The sequence below is a fragment of the Mesoplodon bidens genome (assembly GCF_964165515.1).
Source record: "Mesoplodon bidens genome assembly, chromosome: 5".
Classification (NCBI taxonomy): domain Eukaryota; kingdom Metazoa; phylum Chordata; class Mammalia; order Artiodactyla; family Ziphiidae; genus Mesoplodon; species Mesoplodon bidens.
In genome coordinates this window covers 124,829,393-124,854,758 of record NC_138161.1, presented here as the reverse complement: position 1 = coordinate 124,854,758, position 25,366 = coordinate 124,829,393, and the positions used below count along the sequence as shown (strand labels likewise).

The following is a 25,366-nucleotide window of genomic DNA, read 5'->3' as shown; positions in this document are numbered from 1 at the left end:
TCTTTGTGCCTGAGAGAAATATATTTGGTAATAAGGTTAGGTAAATTTTATTGTTAAATTTAAATTAAGCACATGTAACCAAAATTCTTAACAAATGCATTCTTTTTAAAAGATTTTTTGAAATGTAAAGTCTTTAATTATATATGAAGTTTTATTTTCTAAAACCATGATATTGCTCCATGTCTTTCTTTTTCCTTTTATTAGCTCTTTAGCAAGACTGCTTTTCCCTGCTGTGGACGACAACCTGCTTAAATTCCTTTATGATGATAATCAACGCGTAGAGCCTGAGTGGTATATTCCCATAATCCCCATGGTTTTAATAAATGGTGCTGAGGGCATCGGCACAGGATGGGCTTGTAAACTACCCAACTATGATGCTAGGGAGATTGTGAACAACGTCAGACGGATGCTGGAAGGCTTGGATCCTCATCCCATGGTGATTACGTAGAACTTATTGCTTGTGTCATTTTAACAAATGATAATGTGTAAACTACAAAGGCCAGTCATTTTAGAAAAGTAATGGAATCATTTTCATTTAAGAACGTATTGTAGACAGTAAGGACCCTATTAGTGTGTAACTTGTTGTGTGCTCACTGTAAAAGGTATAGAGTTTGGGGGACTTCCCTGGTGGCACAGTGGTTAAGAATCCTCCTGCCAATGCAGGGGACACGGGTTCGAGCCCTGGTCCGGGAAGATCCCACATGCCATGGAGCAGCTAAGCCTGTACACCACAACTACTGAGCCTGAGCTCTAGAGCCCACGAGCCACAGCTACTGAAGCCTGTGCACCTAGAGCCCATGCTCCGCAACAAGAGAAGCCACCGCAATAAGACCACGCACCGCAACGAAGAGTAGCCCCCGCTCGCTGCAACTAGAGAAAGCCCGTACGCAGCAACGAAGACCCAACACAGCAAGCAAGCAAGCAAGCAATAAATAAATAAATAAATAAATAAATAAGAAAAAAAGAAAGAAAGAAAAAAAAAAGATATAGAATTTGGAAAAAGCCTGGATATAAGGTTTATGGGAGAAACTGTTTATTAAAATTTTAAAGTACCCTGTAGTTCAGGCTTTCAAATGTCTTATATAGAGAATAACGTTTTTATGACACAGTTATATGCAACTTTATGTTATTGTTTTTAAACTACTAAGTCATATTAGAGTCATTAAGAAATGCTTAAAGACACCTTGTATATATTTTAATAATCCCCATATTTTTCATTTTTGCCCTTACCTTACATCATTCATCATGTTCAGTTCTTCCCCCAAACTCCCTCCAAGAAAAACCCTCAAAAAATTGTCTTACGCTCTTCTACATGATTTAAAATCATCTAGAAATTTCCCTTTATCATGATACAATTAAATACAAGAATATTTTTATTACAAAAATGATAGTGCTCATTGTAGAAAATATAAATAAGCAAAGAGGAAAAAATACTCCATTATATAGAAACAAACTTAATATTTTTAAGTATTTCTCTCCAAGTTTGATTTCATGTTTGTATTTTAAAAGAAAATTAGATTATGGGGATGATTTAACATCTTTTTTCTCCTAAATACTTTAAAGTACTTTAAAATATTTCTAACAAGTATCAAATTACTTTTAATGATTATAGCATTTTATTTCAGATACATTTAGAGTATTTATTGTCTCAGTGTATTTGATCAATACTTGTTTCATATATATATATATATATATATCTTCTATATATGATACTGTGCTAGGTGGTAAGATAAAGAACCATGATCTCTGTCTTCAAAAAGTTAATCTGTTGTCAAGGCGAGACCTCTGGGCATGAAGTTTACAGTGACAAAAGATATTAATAGTTGCTCAGTGAGCAGAAGTGTCCTATGCTATATGCCTGATTTCTTAGTGATGATAACAAATAGGAATTTTAGAAGAGGGAGAGATCACTTGTAATTAGGCTGAGAAGGTTAAGTAAGATTTATATAGATGGATGGGGTGTGGAGAGCTGAATAACCTTCAGGCCTGGTGGATAGAGTGAGTGAAAGTGAGAATATTCAAGAGAAATGTGGAAGAAGAGTAGTGATCTGGAAGGCAAATCACCGGAGAAAAGTTAGAAGGTTAGCTTGGCTTGTAACGTAATGTCTGAGGAGTTCGGATTTGAAGGATTTTTAATCTAGGGGAGAAGGAAGGATGGAGGGGTAATAAGCTGGAAAAAAAAAAGGCGATATTCTTGGAAGACCAGGAGAGGTGGTGCTGAGGTTTTGAGATTTGGGGGGCTGTTGAGAGTATATTAACAGAAGCCGTGAATTCAAAATTGAGTGATTATTTGGAGAGGGCCTATTGCCGAGGAGAGGAATTTAGTTTCAGTTGTGTGAACCTGTCGGTAGCAATAGGTCATCGACTAAGGGGCATTCAGAGGTGGCACTGGCACTCAAGTGAGAATTTGGGGCCTTTAGGTATTTTTATTTTTCTCTACAGCTTCCAAACTACAAAAACTTTAAAGGAACAATCCAAGAACTTGGTCAAAACCAATATGCAGTCAGTGGTGAAATATTTGTGGTGGATAGAAACACAGTGGAGATTACAGAGCTTCCTGTTAGAACTTGGACACAGGTTGGTATAAGACGTGAGCTGCCTGTGAGCTGCTTGTGGCAGTTGTGTTAGTCAATCCTTTCTGGTGAGAATATGATTGTTTGCCCTGTGTCTGTAGAATGTTTAAACATTCATGTATACACTTTTGACACATTCATTGGAATATTCCAATGGTAATTTAAAAGTTATCTAAATGTAGAATGACTTAGCTAGCTTTTAAAAAGACTATTATCTTTGTTTACGTTGCAATGACTAGAATAGTATGTAACAAACAGTGTTTTGAGCCCTTATAAATATGGTCAATAAACTCATGTCATTCAGTATTGGATCTAAAAGTACACGCGTCACCTCGTCAGTGCTAGTTGATGCCATACGCTTTGTACTCTCAGCCTCTTGTTGCCTTTTGAGTATGAGCAGATCAGAACAAGTACCTTGTATATCGTCTTTCTCCATTGAGATCCCCATGTATTGTCAACTATAGTGACTGGGCAGGAGATGATATAGATGAGGTTTCCCCACTGGAATCAAGAAGTTTTAAAGATTGCATGACTTGTAGAATAAGAACATGAATGTGTGTCATGAAAGAATTACTTATTTTTGAATCTTTTATAGGTATACAAAGAACAGGTTTTAGAACCTATGCTAAATGGAACAGATAAAACACCAGCATTAATTTCTGATTATAAAGAATACCATACTGATACAACTGTGAAATTTGTGGTGAAAATGACTGAAGAGAAACTAGCACAAGCAGAAGCTGCTGGATTGCACAAAGTTTTTAAACTTCAAACTACTCTTACTTGTAATTCCATGGTAATTGACTAGATTTACTATGAATGTAACCTTGCATTCTGTGAGTTGGATTTTTGTAATTGGCTTCATGATGGGGAGTAGCTATAGTAAGTCTGAATGCGTTTCCCCCTGTATGTTTGCTAAAGAATCTAGAGGTACATTCCCTTTCCTCTAATGTTATCCTCTGCTCTTAACCCCAACCCTGCATCTGTGCATCTGGGCTTGAACACACAGAATACACATACCCTCACACACACTGGCTGGAAGTTCTGAGAGTGATTGTCACAGGGTCTCCTTCTGCCTCATGCCTGTCTCTATTAGCATTCTCGTTGTGGAGTTCTTATCTCCTCACGACTCTAATCTGCTTTATTAAACTTTAGATAATTGGGGAGGAAGATAAAAAGTGAACATGTATGATTACCCTGTTCCATTCCAAATTAGCTTTTTAGACTTGAGAAAGAGTAAAAGAAAAAAATCCAGCAATAGCACAGTGACTGAGAAAAAGTGCCATAATCTGCCAAGCAAGGCTGATAGAAAAAGGAGAAAAAGATAGAGAAGAAGTAAAATTTCCCTCTAAATTGAAGTTTGAGTGAATTATAGCCCATTCATAAAAAACAACAAAGAGAGAGGCAAATGCATGTCCATTGAGTAATGAGAGAGAGAGAACTTTAATATTTAAAAACTTACAGATAGAATATGCTTGTTTTTAGTTTGAAAAAAAATTTATTAGGTGGCTTTATAGCCATAGTTCATATAGTTTTAAGTAACCTTTTTTTAAGGACCTATTTTTATCTTTCAAAATTATTCCAATTTTAAATATTTTCATAGTTTTGAGAATAGAATTTTATCAGTTTCTTGGAGCCACCAAAGGAATATTTACTTAATAATTTTGTTCTAGATTTTAGGGGCGGTGTGTATTCATATACGTGTATTATGGTTATTTTAAATACTGTAGCATACAAGTTAAAAATACCAACACAGATTTATATAATCTTCAAAAACTTTGTGTTTTGTTTAGGTACTCTTTGATCATATGGGATGTCTGAAGAAGTATGAAACTGTGCAAGACATTTTGAAAGAATTCTTTGATTTACGATTAAGCTATTATGGTTTACGTAAGGAGTGGCTTGTAGGAATGCTGGGAGCAGAATCTACAAAGCTTAATAATCAAGCCCGTTTCATTTTAGAGAAGATACAAGGGAAGATTACTATAGGTAAGATGCAACCTTTAAAAATTTGAACATTAGTTAAAATGGAAAAAACAAACTTTATTAATAGAAGACGTTTTTATCAGTAGAATATAAACAAATACAAATTGACTCTTTTCTTGATCCTAACTTTATTTTTCCCTCACATAGAGAATAGGTCAAAGAAAGATTTGATTCAAATGTTAGTCCAGAGAGGTTATGAATCTGACCCAGTGAAAGCCTGGAAAGAAGCACAAGAAAAGGTAATCATTTGCAGAACGAGACATTCAGAGAAGCTTTTGAAAGCAACTTCCAAAGCAAACAAAAACCCCAACCCCTAAATTTTGAATTTAGTACTGCTAAAGGTGCTGAGTAGTCTGTTTGGAGACTGAAGTCTTCTGTGTATCCACAAAACAGATAGGGTGCAGGAACTTGCAGTGCACACCCACTGCCAAGCACTTTGCCAGTGTGGCTCAGCCAGGGCCTGGAGAAATGATTCTGGTTGGAGAAGGTTGCTTAGTCTCCTCAGCCTTCTTTCTGAGCCTGCCGTTAAAGGACGGTGGTGGTGGTGGTTTTGTGAGGTTCATGTCACTATCTGGGAACTACACTGGTAACACAGAAATAATTTCCCCCTGGGCAATTTGTGGCCACAATGTGGAATCCACTCACCACTCACTTGATCTGGTTTTGGTGTACGCTGGGGAGACTAGAGACAGAGAATGGTCAATACTTATCAGTATTTATCGAGCACCAAGTATGTGCTCTGACCTATGCTTAGGTCTTTAGCTGGAGATCTTAAACCCTGGAACTTCAGATTAAAAGTCTGATGTTTTATTAAATTGTCCATTTTAGATCATAGAGTACTAATATTCAGTAAATGGGATATTGAAACGTTGAGATTCTTCTCAAGAATAGCTTCTTGCTGTTGTGGACAATTTAAAAAAAATTGAAAAGGCAGTACAGCATTGTGATTGAGAACACATGTACAAAAGGAAGAAAGTTGGAAATGATTAATTTTCAGATACTTAATTAGAATATTTTATATATATGTAATACTGATAAAGTTCACATCTTTAAAAAATAGTTATGATTATGTGATGTAATTTGAACTGAAACTTTAAACTTCCCAACATTCATGAGTTCTCAACCATAATGTTTTTCATATTTTTCATCAAACTCCATTGAAATAGTGTTTTCATTTACATTGTTTTTTTTTTTAAATTTTGAACTGTCAATAGATTGCCATATGTTAGAGTGAGTAAAATTAGAATAAATTACATATTTAGCAATTACATGTTAAGAGAATAGGTTTATTCATTGTTTGAGGAAAATTGGGTAGGACAAGTTGGGGGAGTATTCAAAATTAAGATGACTCAAGCATGTTGCATTCCTTTCAATGTGTTTTGTTGCATTCTTAAACCCCAAATTATGGTTTATACACTACTTGCCCTTCTGTATCATTGTTGGTTTAAATTATATCTTAAAAAAAAAGAAAAGCTAGTAAGCTAATGAATTTAATGTTTAGTTTAAAAAAATAAAGGTGTTTAGGGTTTGAGAATGCCCTTCTGGCGGAAGTAGACTTCATGGGTAAAAGCTAGTGCTTGGCTTCAGTAATTTCATTGTTACCCTCAAAATGTTCCCAGCATCTTGGCCATGTGTTCACTTTGGGGGTTCAAGAAACAAAAGGAACTACTCTTAAAAGAGTGTCCTGTTGTGTAGAGTTGGAGAAGAGATAATTATAAAGCCGATAATTAGAAGATCAAAAACATGGTAGAATTGTTGTTGGAACTTGAAAAGTTTCTTAGTTTTTGTTTTTTTTCCCTGAAAGTATCCTTAGTCATCTTCATAACAATGATAGATACACATATTCATGGAGCACTCATTAACAATACTTGGTGTGTCATCAAAACCTAGAGCAAATAGACTTCTGAAGTGTGGGTCTAAATAGGATTTTATGACACCCTAATAATATTTTAATAGTAGTGTAGCAACCTAAAATTCCATAGCAACACACTATTTCATGAAGAAATTTTAAAAACTGTAGACTGTATTAATTTGTCATAAATTATCTAGGTACTTAATAATCTATTATCAACCCAACAACAGCATTCTTTATTTGGCTAATGTTACTTAATTGAGTTTATACTTTTGTTTATGTAATGAAGCATCTTGCTTTGCAATTTTTATTTTTATTCCTTTACTTCTAAAATACACCTAACGTTTACTTTGTATATACACATTATTTTACTGAAAATTTTAAATTAAATTGTAAAGCTTTTTTTTTTCTCTTTTGATTGCTAGAAGTGAACTTTTGTTTTATGGAGTATCATGGCTAACTCAGTCATTTTTAATTATCTGAGTGCCTTCAAAAATTGAGATGCAATTTTATTTAACAGCTGTTGTTATTTAAAAAATTTTAAAGATGTCACCTATAATAACTTCTATTAAATTCATTGGACTTTGAAATTTAATATTAGCATAAGATTTTTTATTGCAACTGCTCCTATGAAAGAAGGCCTTATAGATAAACTTTGAGAATAGCCCTTGTGACTCTGACTCACCAGCTGTTAAATGCTGGAGTGAGCTTCAGCTTAGTCCTTGAATGAATGTTCTTACTTGAGGGAATCTTTATCAAGAATTCATCCATAGTGACTGTCTACCTTAGCATATTTATTATAACTGTAAAACATTCTTCATAAGTGATATTTATTTTAGGTTTCAGATTGTTCACTCACCAATATAAAGATCTGACAAGATGCATGATAAAACATTAGTTCTGCTCTATTAATTTTAAGATGTGGTGTCTTCTCAAGCAGTTAATTTTTCACCAGATTCCTGGATAGAGGCTGAATATACCATTCCTTTTGATGATTTTATTGTGCATTTTTAGAAAATTTAAACTTTTTATAGGAAATATATTTTCATAGATAATCTCGCAGATAATCTAAAATAAACCCACCACCCTGAAGATGTAGCTTTAAGAGTATAGCATTATGGAATTTTAAACTCAGTATTCAATAAAATTCAACATTGATTTGATATTATATAGGACTTTAATATAAAGTTTATTATTTTTTACAGGCAGCAGAAGAGGAAGAAACACAAAACCAGCATGATGATAGTTCCTCTGATTCAGGAACTCCTTCAGGCCCTGATTTTAATTATATTTTAAATATGTCTCTATGGTCTCTTACTAAAGAAAAAGTTGAAGAACTGATTAAACAGAGAGATGGAAAAGTATGAACTTTTGTGGGTTAAATAATTTGAAACTTTAAGTGCTATCCATATCTTTATTTTTCTTTTCCAGAAATAAAGTTTTATTTGGCCTTTATGTATACATTTGAAAATTATACATTTAAAATTGAATGTTTGAATTGTACTACTTTTTTATTATAGGGGCGAGAGGTCAGTGATCTTAAAAGAAAATCTCCTTCAGATCTTTGGAAAGAAGATTTAGCAGCTTTTGTTGAAGAACTGGATGTAGGTTAAGTCTCCATTAAAATATATTTGGAAAAGTAATGTTTACGAAACAAGAATGAAAATTTTTTAAATTAAATTATCTCAGGGTTTCCTTTAACTGTACAAAAGTTAATATGTTTATAAGCTGTAGAGGATTAAGCTTCTAGCTCTGTGAAACCATAAAGAAAAGTTATATCTGATGCAGATGAATAAAAGCTATGGAGTTGAAATTTAGAATAAATTAAATTCTAATACTCTCTGCTAGTTAAAATTTCTTAACTGACTTCAAATTAGCTTATTGATTCAATTTTAATGTTTTCCCCCAAAGAGGTAAGAGCAATATATATGATTAAATATAGGTACTTTGATTTTTAAAAAGGAGAATGATAGTCTCCTTAGACTTTTTTTTTGTTTGTTTGTTTTGTTTTGTGGTACGTGGGCCTTTCACTGTTGTGGCCTCTCCCGTTGCGGAGCACAGGCTCCGGATGTGCAGACTCAGCAGCCGTGGCTCACGGGCCCAGCCGCTCCGCGGCATGTGGGATCTTCCCGGACTGGGGCACGAACCCGTGTCCCCTGCATTGGCAGGCGGACGCTCAACCACTGAGCCACCAGGGAAGCCCTCTCCTGAGACTTTTAATCAAGAAATTTTAATATTTTTTGTTATAGCTTAGTTTTCTCCAGGTAGAATTCCAATTTTAAAAATAAAAGAAAAATGTAGAGAAAGATGTAAATAAACTATAAACTTTTTCTAAAATTGCCTAATTTGTTTTTAAGCAATTAACTCACTTAAAATCTTAGAATTAAATTCACAGTAGCAGTATGATCATCTGATTTTGAGTAGCACAAGGTAAATTACTATTTATTATTACTCATATGATATTACTTATATTCATTACTTTTTAGTTGTTTCATTGATTACTGTCCACATGTTCTAATTTTATTTTTATGGCCCAAGTCAGAATTCGAACTCTTAAGAATGAGTGTGGTGTATTAGTTGCCTAATAAAATTTCTGGAATTGTTTAGATCCTATTGTTCTGGGTTCCCTTAATGATCTTTCAAGTGCCACAATGTAATTATGCCTTGATTTATACTTATATTGTTATGAGTTAGATTTTTTAAAAATTGCAGACCCTTTTTTTTTTACTGCTGACTTACGCATTTAAAAATTAATATCCATTAAAAATGAAGCAAACTAAAACAATAGTAAAGGATAGCTTCATATTTGTTAACAGAACTGCCTTTTTGTGTGATTTGCTGGGATTCTGATGATACCAGGTCATCAAAAGTCTTTTTTTTTTTTTTCCTCTTTTTTTATTTTTTGCTTTATAACAAATTTAATCAGTTATACATATACATATGTTTCCATATCCCCTCCCTTTTGCGTCTCCCTCCCACCCTCCCTATCCCACCCCTCCAGGCGGTCACAAAGCACCGAGCTGATCTCCCTGTGCTATGCGGCTGCTTCCCACTATCTATCTACCTTACATTTGGTAGTGTATATATGTCCATGCCGCTCTTTCACTTTGTCACAGCTTACCCTTCCCCCTCCCCATATCCTCAAGTCCATTCTCTAGTAGGTCTGTGTCTTTATTCCTGTCTTACCCCTATGTTCTTTATGACATTTTTTTTTCTTAAATTCCATATATATGTGTTAGCATACAGTATTTGTCTTTCTCTTTCTGACTTACTTCACTCTGTATGACAGACTCTAGGTCTATCCACCTCATTACAAATAGCTCAATTTCATTTCTTTTTATGGCTGAGTAATATTCCATTGTATATATGTGCCACATATTCTTTATCCATTCATCCGATGATGGACACTTAGGTTGTTTCCATCTCCGGGCTATTGTAAATAGGGCTGCTATGAACATTTTGGTACATGTCTCTTTTTGAATTATGGTTTTCTCAGGGTATATGCCTACTAGTGGGATTGCTGGGTCATATGGTAGTTCTATTTGTAGTTTTTTAAGGAACCTCCATACCGTTCTCCATAGCGGCTGTACCAATTCACATTCCCACCAGCAGTGCAAGAGTGTTCCCTTTTTTCCACACCCTCTCCAGCATTTATTGTTTCTAGATTTTTTGATGATGGCCATTCTGACTGGTGTGAGATGATATCTCATTGTAGTTTTGATTCATCAAAAGTCTTGATCCCATAATACATTGTAGGATCCTAGAATTGGAAGGGACCATATAGGTCATTTAGTTACTACCCCCTTGTATTGCAAATGAGAAGCTAGTTAGATAGAACTGGGACTACAGCCCAGGTCTTCTTTTTTTTTTAAATATTTAATTATTTTATTTATTTATTTGGCTGTGTCGGGCCTTAGGTGTGGCACGCGGGCTTCTCTCTAGTTGTGGTGCATGGGCTCCAGAGCACACGGGCTCAGTAGTTGAGCGCGTGGGCTTAGTTTCCCCATGGCATGTGGGATCTTAGTTTCCTGACCAGGGATCACACCCGTGTCCCCTGCATTGGAAGGTGGATTCTTAACCACTGGACCACCAGGGAAGTCCCCAGCCCAGGTCTTCTGACTTAGAATTATTTGGTTTTTCCTTAGATTATATCACCTGAAAGGAAACCTTTGTTCCTTACTGAATGAATAAAGTTAGATTTGACTTCTTATGCAGTAGTAACTCTCTTTTCTAATGAGTTGTTTATGCCCCCACCCTGTTCCCCATCATTAATCATTACACTCCAGAAAGTGGAAGTGCAAGAACGAGAAGATGTTATGGCTGGGATGGCTGGAAAAGCAATAAAAGGGAAAGTTGGCAAACCTAAGGTGAAGAAGCTTCAACTGGAAGAGACAATGCCCTCGCCTTTCGGGAGAAGAATAGTTCCTGAAATTACTGCCATGAAGGCAGATGCCAGTAAGAAGTTGCTGAAGAAGAAGAAGGTACATGTCTCTTGTTTTAGCTCGTTGGTGGACTCCACCTCCATAATGATGTATGTAGGTATTTTAATTTTACTGTGTACTTCAGTCATGCTTTATTTTTTGTTTCTAATATGTTTCACTGTGATTGGAAGTCACTTGTTCTGAGAGCAGTTGATCCATACATAGAATGAAGACATATTAGTCAAGGACCCACATATGTGTAAAGACCTACTCACTTGATTCCATTTCTAAAACGAGAGAGAGGAATACTCTACTCAGCATTCTAAACTAAAATCATGGAACAACACAACAAGAAGTTGATCAACTTTAAAATATAAACTTTAGTTCTATATCATGAGCAATTAAGGAAGTCTTATGAAAAGAGTCTGTTTGGCTTTCAAAGTAAGCTGTCAACTTTTACTATTTATTTGTTTTTACCTTTAGTTAAAAAGTCATCAAACACCGCATCTATCATTGGCATTGATGAGAGTTAGAGGGGATTTAAAAGTGTGAGATCTACCTACCCTCCAGCAGGATGGGAACAGTTAGCCAGAGGAAGGCAGTGTCGAGAAGGCTGCTCAGAGCCGAGAAGCAGGGGCCTGACGGTCTCAGGGAGAGAGTCTGATTTTTCTAGGCAAGTTGATTTAGAGCCCAGGGGATATATAGGTCGATGCATCCCACAGTCTAAGTAGAGCTTGGAAGGTGAGCCTGAGAGCGGTGGTCCATACAGTTGAAGCCTGGGGGCACTGTGCTACCAGGGAGATCTCTCTCTTCCACGGTTCTGATAACCGGAGGTCTCACAGGTTCCCCTGCACATAGAACTTGCTCTCTCTTTAGGAAAATGTTTCTCTCCTTTTCTGAAGGTCTTAGCCAGGATCCGTTTTCAGCACACTTCTCTTCACCTTTCATGGTCTCCCCAAGTGACCTCGTTTGTGCCCAGAGCTTTTATCACTTACACTGGTGACTCTTTAATCGATGTCCTGAAGCTGTAATGTTTCCAGGAGGGCCAGGCTAATACAGCCACCAGAACGCCCAACGCCCCTCAGACTCAGCATGCCTGCAGGGACCCATTATCTGGGTTTCGAAACTGCCCTCCCACCTCTGCGCCTGATCTCAGTTCCTGGCACTACCAGCTGTCACTAACATAGGCCGAAAACCTGGGAGTGTTCTCATTTAGTCTGTAACTCAGTCCTACTGTCTATGAAAGTTCCAGATACCACCCTCTTATCTTGGTCCACACCGACATTGTCTTAGAATTTGGTATTTTCCCTGAGCTAATTTAAGGTGAGCTGTGTGGCTCCAGTGATCCTATCTCTAGTCATCCAGTCACGACTTCTGCCTTCTTCACTTCAGTCCTCTCAGTCTTGTCTCTCACCACCAGAGTGATGTTTCCAAACAACGAGCCTGTTGTTATAGGTGATTCCTGGTGCACAGTGATTTAGCACCCGCACGCCTGCCTGCTTCCATCTGGCTGCCCTTTCCCCTCACCTTTCATTGAGTCCTAGCAGACAGGAGTCTTTATCTTGTGCCTGGGGCACGCTTCCCTCCTTCCTTCTCCTCACCAGGCGAATCTACCTGATTCTTTAAAGCCCAGTCGGAAAGGCTCCCTTCTCCGTGGTGTCTGCTCTGACCCTGCCCTAGGCCTCCCTCCGTCTCAGGGTCAGGGGACTTCATTATGTACTGCCAGGCATTATAGGACATGGATTGCTTATTTTCATTCAGTAATCTGAAGATTTTTTTCTAGTATATAGAGGCATGAGCTATGGGAATGTATTTTTTTCAGGTACCTTTTGGTATACTTAGCTATGAGTCTGAAAGTCCCTTTGATAATCAAAAGCTGCCTTCTTATTTTTCATAGTTGGTTTTAAGTAGCTGTCATCTCATAGAAGGTACTACAAGATTAGAGTGATAAGCAGTGTCATCTTCTACAGCTGCATGAGATAAAGTAAAGCAGGGTCTGATCAAAGTCATTTCTTAGGACCTCAATAGAATCACACTTTATATTGTTTTTTTACTCATAAGAAAAAACGATCTCTTGGCTGGAAGTGTCTCTCTAAAGTATATGGTGTTAATTTAACTTCTATTTTTACTTAATGGTTTGGTTTTCTTTTCAATGTGTAGGGTGATCTCGATACCACAGCAGTGAAAGTGGAATTTGATGAAGAATTCAGTGGAGCACAAGTAGAAGGTGCAGGAGAAGAGGCATTGATCCCGTCAACTCCTATAAGTAAAGGTCCCAAACCCAAACGGGAGAAGAAGGAGCCTGGTGAGGAATTGTTAAAGAGTTTTATTGTGTCAGAAAATCTGTATGTTCAGGATATTACTAGATTCTTTTGATTGTACTTTTTTTCTAGTAGTTGAAGTAATGTCTTCAGCTTTCACAAACATTTGTTATTTTATCATGAAGTTTTCATTACAATAGTTTTATTTTTACTAATGACGTTTGGATAAGTATGGATACATATCTTATTGTTGCTCATTTGTTTTTAGGTACCAGAGTGAGAAAAGCACCTACATCATCTGGTAAACCCAGTGCAAAGAAAGTGAAGAAACGGAATCCTTGGTCAGACGATGAATCCAAGTCAGAAAGTGACTTGGAAGAAACAGAACCTGTGGTTATTCCACGAGATTCTTTACTTAGGAGAGCGGCTGGTATTCTGATATATTTTATACTTTATTATATATTATGGTTTGACAAAGTTAGTATTACTCATAAGTTGGTATTATTAGTATCATCAGTGTTTCTGAAGTACTAAACCGTTAGTATTTCAGAAGTTATAGTTCATGAAGACAAAAAAACCTTTACAAAATGCTATTTTCTAGCAAAGTTGGACTGAATTTCTCTAAAGTGAATCATGTTTTCTTATTGATTTTTGTTACAAAGTTTGGGTTGTATTCCCTCCATAGTTGGAAGATGTTTGGTGAAAAAAAAAACATACCTTGGTGTAGTATACCAGCAGCGATGGATCCATAGAACTGCTATGTAGTGTTCTTTTCGTCTTCTACCCCTTGTATCATGAAGAATTTCCCCTACATTAGGAGTCTGGTTCCATATGCACACAGCATAATTTAGATAATTACAGTGTTAGAGTTAGGCTTGCAGAATCCCATTTTGCTAATATATATTGCTGTTAAGCATGTGATTTGATCCTTTCTGATTCATTAATTTGAAGTCTTCAAATAATTAAAAACTGATGTGTCCTATTTTATAGATTCTTCTCAAATTGTGTTAAGTCCTAATTTACATAAAATGAATAATAAAATATTATGATTGTTTTATCTCTGGGAGATACTTTTAAAATTATATCTCAGGCCTTCAGTCACTAAGTGATTGAATTTCTTTTCCTAATGTGCATAGGTTGTATAATAGAGGTGAATTAAAAAAATTTTTTTTATTATAGTTGATTTACAATGTTGCAGTAGTTGAGAGGTGAATTTTTAACACAGTAACAAGTTACCTGAAAATTAATTTATTAAATGCTTTCAAATTGTATTTAGGCTTTTTCCATACATTAAAATGAAGTGTAAAATTGCATAGCATCCAAATGACTTTAAAACTTTATTCCATAGTATATGCTAGAAATTATAGTAAAACTTAACTTGCATTATACCAGTGTGCCTTTCTCCATAGTTGGTACCTTTTTATGCATTATATTGTTTTGCTAATATATTGAGGTCTTATCTCTATTTATACTATTCATTTGAAAAATGACTGTTTATGTTATTTCATAGTAAAACTACTGTGAAGAGAAGATAGGAGTTTTTATGGAAGTGGTTAAGAGAAAGTGCAGCACTTTCTAAAGACCTGTAAGAGTTGTCTTTCGTAATTGTAGAAATGGGAAATCTCATATTAGCAGTCACTTTCACAGTGGCCATAATGACTCCTTTCCTCACTGTTTTGAGTAAGATTTAAGCATGACAAGCAGCATCCTAGTGGCCTCATCAGCTTACCCTCTCCCGAGACATGCAGCATTGCCCCAGGGCCTCCAGGGAGTACAGGACAGATGTCAGCACCATCAGCGTAACTGAGGCAGAGTGGTCGACTTCTGTTCTCTAACGCTTGTCTTTTTCTTTTTTTTTTCTTGTATATTTTAAGAGACAGCTGGAATATATTTCAAGTGCATTGTTTGGAATAGTATTTCATGTTGATAAAGCTGGGTTTGAGTTTAACACTCACTCTTATTTTTGTCCTAGCTGAAAGGCCTAAGTACACATTTGATTTCTCAGAAGAAGAGGATGATGATGCCGATGATGACGATGACAATAATGATTTAGAGGAATTGAAGGTTAAAGCATCTCCCATAACAAATGATGGAGATGATGAATTTGTCCCTTCAGATGGCCTAGATAAAGATGAATATACGTTTTCACCAGGCAAATCCAAAGCTAGTCCAGAGTAAGTAACACAGCAACTGCTGTTCAGCTATATGGTGCAGCTAGGTGTCTGGGCAGCTGCAGCAATCTTATAGTAAGCTCCATCCTAGGTCAGGTCCTTCTCATGAAGTAATATATCTGCTTAATATCGCAGCTGTTTACATAACCGTTGCTATAGTTTAGAGCACGGATTGGCAGATTTTTTCCATAAAGGGCTGGATAGTAAATATTTTAGGCTTTGCAGGCCATATGGTCTCTGTTGCAACTACTCAGTGCTGCCCTTGTAGCAGGAAAGCAGCCATAAATGATATGTAAATGAACGAGCGTAGCTGTGTTCCAGTAAAATGTTGTTTACAAAATTAGGCAGCAGGCATACAGGACATAGCTTGACAACCCCTGGTTCAGAGAAGTTATTAAATCTTTAGAATTGAGAAGGTTTAATTTTCCTCCCTAGCTTTGGCCTTGATTTTTTTCTTGCCTCTGGTGAGTGTGAACACATAATATGTAGGATGTGAAGTCTGTGAACTATTTCAGATTTTTAAGGAAGTATTTTAACCACAAGCAGTCAAGTATTAGAAGTCAGGTTATTGCCTCTTCTGATGGAGATTCTTTCTTCTTGGGTTTTTGCCAATAATTTACTGATGTTAAATTCTGAAGAGGTTCTGTCAACCATAAAATTCAGTGATATTTTGAGTAACTTTAAAGTTTTGCTTTTCTGTTAAATCATTGGTTTGTCTGGTGTCTCTGTGTGTATGCATGCACACTTACGCTTATGAGAGAGAAGAAAGGAGTTTGGTTGCCCTGTCTTTAGCAAAGAGAAACAAATGAAAGAACTAAAATTTTGTTCTGTAATTATAATCCTGCAGTACATATTATATATGAATTGTCAAAGTTGAAACCAGATATTTACATTATATTGTTGTGTTTAATTTTTCTTTCTATTAGAAAGTCTTCCCATGACAAAGGTCAGGATTACGGGAATCTCTTCTCATTTCCTTCATACTCTCAGAAGTCAGAAGATGGTATGCTCATTTAGTCTTTTTGTTGGTTACTTACGTATTATTGCTATGGATTTTTTTTATGAGTAAAAAACCTACCTTCTTTTTACATTTTCCCCAATGTAATAAGGTTTATTTAGTTTTCCTGAGGTGATTCCCAACTGGTCAAAATCAGCATTATGGAAGCATTGAGGTGGAGCAGCAGATGCAAACGTGTGTGTGTGTGTGTGTGTGTGTGGAGTGGGGGGGAGTGTGAGTTTTAAGGAGAGAAAAAAGTATAGACAGAAATTCTGGAAGATCAAAATTTAATTTTCATGGCAATGTGAATGGATATATGACAGCTTTTTTTAAAGCTACAAATGTACCAATATGCAGATTTGTTTTACTGAACCCTAGAGGCTGAAAGACTGGAACCTGCATAGAAGCACATTTAATCAATGTGCATACTTTTTTATTGCCTACATTTCTGTGTGGAACTTCTCAGGTCAGAACCACCTAGTTACATTTGAATTACTGTTTTCCATTTTTTAAATAGACACATACATGTAGATAGACAGATCTGGTACAGGTTCTGTATGTACTGATAGATGTGCATTTTTGAAAGCATGTCAAAACAGCTATATAAAGCTTTTCACATCCAAGTTGCCATTTTAAGGTCCCTGTTTTGGTTTGAGTGGGGGAAGGATGGAGGGAGGAATTGGTTAATTGAGTGTAAAAGTAAACTGAAGGTAAGCCTACATGCCTTTTCAATTAACCTTTAATGATGTAAAGTTGATGAACGTTATTACTGATATTCCTGAAATGGTAAATTAGATGTGTAGATGCTAAAATAATCACAGTGAGAACTTTTTAATGTCTCATTTTAAAATGTCAGTATTTTTGAATTAGTTATGTTTTAAATGATTAGCCTTTGGGACTATTAGGAATTTTTATTACTGTATGCATTTCTGTGTTGTTCTACAACAGAGTTAACTTTTTTGAAATATAACATTGTTATATTTTTTATTTTCCGCTGTTTGTATACTGTGGATTATATGACCACAAAATAGAAACTTACAAGATCTATTATCTAGCTGAAGAGATGTCATCAGTAAAAAGAATCAGTCTACTAAGTGGTCCTTATAGAATCTCTTTACTGAAAAAAACCTGTAATTTTTAGATTCAGCTAAATTTGACAGTAATGAAGAAGATTCTGCTTCTGTCTTTTCACCATCATTTGGTCTGAAACAAACAGAAAAAGTTCCAAGTAAAACAGTAGCTGCTAAAAAGGGTATGTACTTATATTTGATTTTGTTAAGCAGCACATAAAACGTATAGAGATGGTTAAAGGAAATTTAATGTTATTTGAAACTATTTGCACTAGGACTTCAATAGAAAATAGGTATAAAGTATAAATGTGTATGAGGAAAATCCCTCTTGTTTTCTAACCATGTGAGGTAATTATTCAGATGTCTGTAAGACTTCATTTTAAAGCTGCTGCAATTATAAAATAATCCCATGCATTGATATGGAAAGACAGCTTTCTGGTAAAGCTGTGCTGGTTAGTTGTTGGGTTGTGAAGTAGGCTGAGAGCTTGTGCTGATAGCAGTTGGCCGCCTCAGCTGTGCAGGCCATGCCTTACCTCCTCCTGGGAGCCATTGCTCAGCTCAGCCTGGGCCTCTTGTTGTTTGTGAGTCATGCAGCTTTCTTTTCCGTAACCTTAGATTGTTTATGAATAAGTTGATTGGAGTTGATTCATGAATGTTACTGGTACTGAGGCACATACCTTGAAGGAGGTCAGTGTTAGTGCTTTGGGTTTAAAAGATAATCACCACTTACCCAGCAAGTAAATAAACAGTATGGAATGTCCCTTCAGGATCTTAGAAGCGCACAACAGACACCCACCATTGTAGACACGTGTCTACAACAGTAAAAGCCCCTGCTATTCTGAACACACTGGGGCGGTGGTGAGAAATTGGTTGGCCCTCCAGCCTCTAGCCCCGCCCTGGCCATAGTCTGTCTTTCTTTACTGAGGACTTTCTCTGATGCTGTGCCCGCCACCCTTTACCCGTGACTGAGGAAAGCTGGTCTGCACGTCTCTCAGGGTTCGTGCCCCTCAGGTTAGCTCGCTCGGGTTTCATGCCAGCTCTCCGCTTCCTCACGTGCTGAAGCTTCCAGAGTGACGACAGCTCAACACCCTCCCATTACCCAGCCCTCTCTTCACTGTCTCATTCTGCACTGTCTTCCTGTACCTCCCAAGCGGGCACTCCTAACTCGAGTCTTTGCGTTAGGATCAGGTGGGGTCTGCTTCTGGAGAACGCAAACTGAGACGGGCCCTGTAATTTCCCTTTAAGCATCTTTTTATCATCTTGATATGAGCATCTTACAACCACCCTGAAAACTGGGGAGCCCTTTTCCTCTCTGAACATGTCAGCCCGTTTCCTTCATCAGGCTGTTCACCCCCATTGGACCTAACGAGTTAGCTTAGCATTAACTGAAAGGCCAGCATGCGCAGCCACTCCCGTCCTGTGGCTCCAGTCCCTTCACAGCAGACTGGCTCAGAGGACTCACCCGACCTACACCCGCCCAGTAGCGTCGCCAGTGCCACCTAACACTGCAGGCCTGGAAACGTCCCAGGAGAAAGGGTCGTCACTGCACCACCCCGCATGTGGAGCCCGCACTCCTGCTGGGGGCTGCCCCGTGGCTCTAGCGGTAGGAAAGCCCACAGAGCCTGCGGGCCTCTCCTGCTGTTCCAACAAGGGGCCTTACCTCGAGCGCCGTGTATTGGATCATGATCACGTTTTCCATAGAAGGAGCGTGGGTGTTTTTCTTTAATAGAAAAGTGTGTGGTTAATTCAGTACATTTTTTTTTCAAATTAGGTTTTACTAATCACACAAGTAAAGGCTGATTTATCAATTTCCATAGACTGAAAATGAAGCAAGGTCTTTAAAAACAAAATTCATCAAAATAAAGGCCTTTGGGTCTATTATCCACGTACCTAGAATTTTCATATTTATTTTCACATAAAAGTACCAAGTCTGGATTTCAACCTCTGAATGAAGTGAAGTTTCTATTCATGGTATTTGAGGGTCCCATAATTTTTTTTTTCTCTAAAACATTTTAAAAGCTAGAACTTAACGTGGTTATACTTGCATTATCATTAATATGTCTTTTTACTACTGCTTTTTAAAAGTTATTGCTTAACTCATTTTAATGGCCCTTGTTAATTTAAAATACCTCAGTTGAATTAACAAAAGGCAAATTATGCTAAAAAGCATTTTGTTGGGTTTCCCTGGTGGCTCAGTGGTTAAGAGTCCGCCTGCCGATGCAGGGGACACGGGTTTGTGCCCCGGTCTGGGAAGATCCCACATGCCGCGGAGCGGCTGGGCCCGTGAGCCATGGCCGCTGAGCCTGCACATCCGGAGCCTGTGCTCCGCAGCGGGAGAAGCCACAGCAGTGAGAGGCCCGCGTACCGCAAAAAAAAAAAAAAAAAAAAAAAGCATTTTGTCACCTATGAGCAGTTGTTTGCCTTTACACTGGCACCAAATGGAAAGAAATCATTTTATTATTTAAAGCTACTCAATTTCATATCAGCAGTAAGAAATTCCATCGTTATAGGACTCACTCCAGCTTGAATCGTTGGTAAGAATATTACATTGATCTATGAAATGGAAATTTGCTTAATAGGAAAACCATCTTTAGATACAGCCCCTAAGCCCAAGAGAACTCCCAAACAGAAGAAAGTAGAGACTGTAAACTCTGACTCGGATTCCGAATTTGGCGTTCCAAAGAAGACAACAGCACCCAAAGGTGAGGATTATCTTTGAATAACCCTCTAGCATATTCCATGTGGCAAGTGTTTAGTCTCTTCTACTCACTGAATTTAGAGAGACTGGGTACCTATTTTAACTTGCTTCACTCCTCAGTAAGCAGTGTTCTAAGAATCAGTGCTGAATTAGAGTCCAAAGGAAATACAGCAATTTAGTCCACTTTGTTTACAAATCAAGAAACTGAGACTCAAAGAGGTCAAGTAAGTCAGCAACTTGCGTACCAAAGAATGGTTCAGAGACTCCCTGCAGCGGACTCCCTGGAAGTGGTTATAAAAGGCAGTGGGGGGGGGGTCCTCATTAAAGCGTGAGACTCCTTGGCTGAGGCCGGAGTGGGAACTCTTAGACCAGAGCCTTGTCCTCATCTGGGAGCTGAAACAGCTGTCCTCAGGGCCCCCGCAAGGGCACAGCACCAGTTCCTCTCCCTGCTGTCTTCTCTTTGCCTCCGGAATCTACGAAGTCCTTAAAGATGCTTAAAAAAATATGTAAGACATGATTTCTCTAAGGGTAGCTGTTCAGTCTCTCGTTCAACTGATAGATACTATCATCAACGTGTTTATTTCTTAAAGCGGTGGTTGGGATAAGGAGATACAGACCTACAGGGAACCGAAGGGGCAGAAAAGAAACATAGTGACTAGGGAGGTTGGTACTTAGGCTGTGCGTGGTTTGAAACCTTTGTAAATTCACTAGTGCCATCTCATTGATTCATTTCATCAAGTATGATATTCCAAGACCATTTAGGCTATCTTTTCTTACTAGTACAATCAGTTAGTCATAGCTCTTAAAGTTAAAAAAATGTAGAATTGCCGCTTACTTCCTTTTTCTCTTTCTCTGGCATCATTGTAGGATGGAGGATGTTTGGTGACCATTTATATGTTACCTTCTCCCCTGCTCCTCCGATGCTGAGCATGCGAGATTAGTTGGATGAAAAAAAAATAGGCTGCATGGGGTGATTCTAGTCTGAGAAGGAATATGGATTTGACGGATGATCTCATGATTAATACTGGGGAATTTAGTTTAGGGCTGTTGTGCTACTTAAAGTGGGACATGCGGCTGGCTGTTGCTGCTGTGTGGCAGGAGAAGCATCCAGACCTCTACAATCTGTGCTAATAAGGAAGTATGTCTTGCTTTTCTAGTAATTCATGCTATATTTTTAGAAGTATTGGTCTGTGACAAATTAGAAACTAATTTTTTTCATCGCATACAATTTAACAAATTCTCTTCTAAGACATTTTTTTCAGGCCAAGTACCACCTGTGCAAAATGCCAAGGTTTCTTTTATGCATTAGGGGTTTGGTCATTAAAGTTTGTCACCAGCACTTTCCGACTAATTTAAATGTATTGGTGAAATACTCGTTAGTCCTGTCAACCCCAGAACTGAAATGGTGCTGACACACTGTTTCTATGTTAATTATAGTAAGAGATCAGGATTGCAGTACTAACTGGGCATGCCAAAGAAGTAAAAGTATAATGCTTTGACACTTTTTATATTGCACTTATTAACCTTGGGAGAAAAACCCCTTTGTATCATTTTAAGGTAAAGGCCGAGGGGCAAAGAAGAGGAAAGCATCTGGCTCTGAAAACGAAGGTGATTATAACCCTGGCAGGAAAACCTCTAGAACAACAAGCAAGGTAATTAGGAGCATCTTTTTAATAATGCACAGTTTTAAGAATGTTATGTAACTGGCTTAGTTCTCTTGTTACTGTAATGTCTTGTAACAGATTTAAACCTAGCATCTCTTATCCATAGGGGGCTTGTATATGGTTAAAAAATTATCCACGTGTAAAATTTATATAAGCAGGACCACCTCTTGGATAAAGGGTGGCATAAATTAGCCTGCTTGAGTCTTCCACGGCCTGCAGTGGCAGTGGCAGAAGTTACATGCTACCCTAAAATATTACTTTCCAGGCCAAATAAAGGCTATTTCTTTTGAACTCAAATTTATTTGCCCAGGACTGATTTGATTTTTAACTTGAATTCATTTGACTGTGGCTAATTTTCCCAATTCGTCTGACCCTTCTCCAGCAGTACAGTATCTCTTTAAGGTAAACTAATAACATCAAATACCACCCTTTTCTCTCTCTCCCCCTTCCTTTTAAAACTTAAAAAACACCAACAGATGACTTTAGCTCTGTGGTGCTCTCCACACCGAGGTTTTCCATCCAGTCATCTGCCGTGACTGTGGCCCATCCTGGCGACTCTCCTCTGCCTTTTATAGACGCTTACTGCCTGTACTACCTAGTGTCCATAAGTCTTATTTTCCTCTTATGAATTGATAGGTACTTACCAATAAGACAGCTTGAATTTTAACTCATCTGTTTGCATTGTGCAGATTTGCTGGATAACATAAGTTCAGACAGAAATAAGTAATGGTGGTATTATGAGATCACCAAGGTGGCAAATTATACTTAATCCTCCTCTTCCCTTCATGAAAATGATTAGGTAACTGGCTTCACACTTAAGTTAGCATTACAGTTCTGCTTTTAAAAGAACCACTGTTGCTAGTATTTCCCAAATATAAGTGAAGTGTAAGGAATAATAATTCTTTTTAACACTAGTCCTTTTTTTCCCTTAACTTTGGGGTTTTAAATCTCTTTTAAAAAAATGTCTAGAAACCGAAGAAAACATCTTTCGATCAGGATTCAGATGTGGACATCTTCCCATCAGACTTCACTTCTGAACCACCTTCTCTGCCACGGACTGGTCGGGCTAGGAAAGAAGTAAAATATTTTGCAGAGTCTGATGAAGAAGAAGATGTCGATTTTGCGATGTTTAATTAGGTGCCCACAGAGCACAGAAAACAATTTTCAGCAGATAACTTGTGTTGTCCCTTTTGTCTTTTCTGTCTCAGACTTTTGTACATCTGGCTTATTTTAATGTGATGATGTAATTGATGGTTTTTTATTATTGTGGTAGGCCTTTTAACATTTTGTTCTTACACATACAGTTTTATGCTCTTTTTTACTCATTGAAATGTCATGTACTTACTGTCTGATTGGCTTGTAGAATTGTTATAGACTGTTGTGCATTAGCACAGATTTTAACTGTCATGATTGATTGCAGACTACAGACCTGCTTTTTGAAATGAAATTTAAACATTAAAAATGGAACTGTGTTCTCCGTCTCTTTACTGAAGATGAATGTGCAGTAAAAGCTCTCATACACCTTTAAAATAAATATATTTTATTCTTTGCCAGGAGACTCCATGGAAAAAGGTAAACAGTATATGAACATAGAAAGAAGCATTGTTAAACAATTTCAATGTACAAACAGCCAGTGAAAGTACATCACAGACTTGCTAATATATCAAAAAAAAAATTCCACTAGCTTAAATGAGAACTAAGAAACTGACAGACACTTGGGTCTGTTAACCACTCCACCCCCAGCCTCCACTCTGTTCGTAGTGACTGAACCAGGCCAGAGGATGCAGATTCTCTGCCGGTGACTTTGGGAGGCAACGCAAATCCCCCCAGTATCAAGCGGGAATCAGGAAGGATACAGAGTTAGTTACACGGTGCAGGTGAGAGACCAGCCCGTCATTATCCCATGAAACCTCCCTAATGGCTTGTGAATAGGTAAACAAAAACTTTTATTAACACTGAAAAGTGTTTCTGCCTTGGAGGCTATCATTACTGTAAAAATGTATCTTTTTAAAAAAATTGTGTAGTTATGTCATTAAACAAGTAATAAACCACTTTTAATTTAAAGTGACATCCACAATTGAACAAATGACATTTGATACCTGAACTGGCAGTTTACACTGACACAGAATTCTCTTCTGCTAGTGCAGTGAATTTGTAGTATACTTCATTGGGCAACATGAAAGAAAAGATGCGGTCTGAGAGCATCCAGAGAGCAAGGACAAGCTTCTACACTAACCGAAGTAGGACACCTTTAGCCTTACCTTGCCACACTGTACGACAGTCCCGTTTCCTTACCTCCATGTCTTGATCTGTGAAGGCAAGACAGTTATCTTTTTGACCCTTTCTTAACTGGACACGTACAGTAGTAATCTGTTCCATAACCTTGGTGTCTTGGTTATTTGGAGTATACAAGACAAAAGGAAAGCACCGAACGTATAGGAGAGAAAGAACAGAGCCATACTTCTGTATGTACAGAGTCTTCAGAAACTTAACCAGGGGTAAATCATTTTGACTGGGTCTTTGCCATGCAATCTTGAGTGTTCACAGAGGAGACTAGCTTTTAACTGGTTTTCGGTTGCATGAAATGGCTGATTGATTTTTAGAATTTAAAAAGTTTGTACTTCTAGGTAAGTTAGACAGTGAGGGGTATATATTGATACATATGAAAACTTCTTGGTCCTTCTTGAGTTTGAATATATTTTCAGTCCAAAAACTAAGCAGCAGTAAAAATGTTTTTTCCTTGCATTTTAAATCCCAGGAGTGAAGGTACTGGGGAATGTTGGAAGTGGCTAGAAAGTGTCTTATTGCAGCAGTGGTGACTGACCAACACCGCTGTTCTCCACGGAGCTGGGCGAGGTGCTGGGACTGTGCTCTGCTGTGTTCCCACTCGAGCTTGGGGTCAAGGGTTCATGTCCTTCAGAATTCTCCAGCATTTCCTGAATGAGAGGGGGCATCGAGCCAGGAATTTCCATTTTCAAGGTAATTACACGTTCTGCACCTTTTCGAAAGAGATCAGAGAAATCTGGTAGAGATACGGAGTCAAGGTGATAACCAGGGATCAACTTTCATCTACTTTAACAAGGGTGGGTGAAAACCGTGCTACCAGGGCCTCCCAGAGGCTCTCCTAATTTGACACCATTAAAACATTTCCACTTCATCTGTAGAAGAGCAGCAGAGATAGGATGACATACATAAATGTGACAACTCCACACCTCTGTCAGTTTTAGGAAACAGTATCAGTGTATATTTACTCGACAGATTTGCAAAGAGAAGCTCCTGGTAATCTTGAAGAGAGACAGTGAACGGAGAGCAGTTCCCCACAAGTGCAGGCAGGGACTTAAGAAACACACGTGTGGCGAACGGGATCACCCACTCGATGTAGCACTGCGCTACCCAGAAGGGTGGCCGCTATGTACACGCGAGTGTTTACACCTGCTAGCTTAACTCCCGAAGGAAAGGCGTGCCTCGGCCGCATCAGCCCCATCTCAAGGGCCTAAGAGCCACGTGTGGCTGGTGGCCACTGGACGATGCGGGTTACAGAACGTGTCCGCTCTGTTAGCACTGTCCAGCTAGGTACAGGGAGGGGCGGTATGAAGTTCCACAGCCTCGCGCATTTAAAATCAGAGACGGAGGGGATATGGAGATATTTGTATACGTAGAGCTGATTCAGTTT

The 25,366-nt window shown here is 37.9% G+C and overlaps 2 protein-coding genes across 5 annotated transcripts in view; one reads left to right on the top strand and one right to left on the bottom strand.

The window, feature by feature from the left end:
• Positions 1-23,165, top strand: part of TOP2B (DNA topoisomerase II beta) — a 66,324-nt gene extending 43,159 nt beyond the window's left edge. For 2 of the 3 annotated variants that reach the window (XM_081236098.1, XM_081236097.1), the window contains exons 21-36: positions 205-436; positions 2,443-2,577; positions 3,169-3,369; positions 4,367-4,562; positions 4,707-4,798; positions 7,617-7,772; positions 7,932-8,015; positions 10,698-10,892; positions 12,993-13,137; positions 13,362-13,523; positions 15,066-15,267; positions 16,191-16,267; positions 17,403-17,513; positions 19,911-20,033; positions 21,587-21,681; positions 22,663-23,165. In XM_081236098.1, the coding sequence (XP_081092224.1) occupies positions 205-436; positions 2,443-2,577; positions 3,169-3,369; positions 4,367-4,562; positions 4,707-4,798; positions 7,617-7,772; positions 7,932-8,015; positions 10,698-10,892; positions 12,993-13,137; positions 13,362-13,523; positions 15,066-15,267; positions 16,191-16,267; positions 17,403-17,513; positions 19,911-20,033; positions 21,587-21,681; positions 22,663-22,830 (2,374 nt within the window). In that variant the 3' untranslated portion in view covers positions 22,831-23,165. The remainder of the gene's footprint in view (positions 1-204; positions 437-2,442; positions 2,578-3,168; positions 3,370-4,366; positions 4,563-4,706; positions 4,799-7,616; positions 7,773-7,931; positions 8,016-10,697; positions 10,893-12,992; positions 13,138-13,361; positions 13,524-15,065; positions 15,268-16,190; positions 16,268-17,402; positions 17,514-19,910; positions 20,034-21,586; positions 21,682-22,662) is intronic. The other variant, XM_081236099.1, reaches the window with a different exon arrangement.
• The window catches only part of RARB (retinoic acid receptor beta), a 196,874-nt gene continuing 194,485 nt past the window's right edge, over positions 22,978-25,366 (bottom strand). The window contains exon 8 of one of the 2 annotated variants that reach the window (XM_081236100.1): positions 22,978-24,715. In XM_081236100.1, the coding sequence (XP_081092226.1) occupies positions 24,495-24,715 (221 nt within the window). In that variant the 3' untranslated portion in view covers positions 22,978-24,494. The remainder of the gene's footprint in view (positions 24,716-25,366) is intronic. The other variant, XM_081236101.1, reaches the window with a different exon arrangement.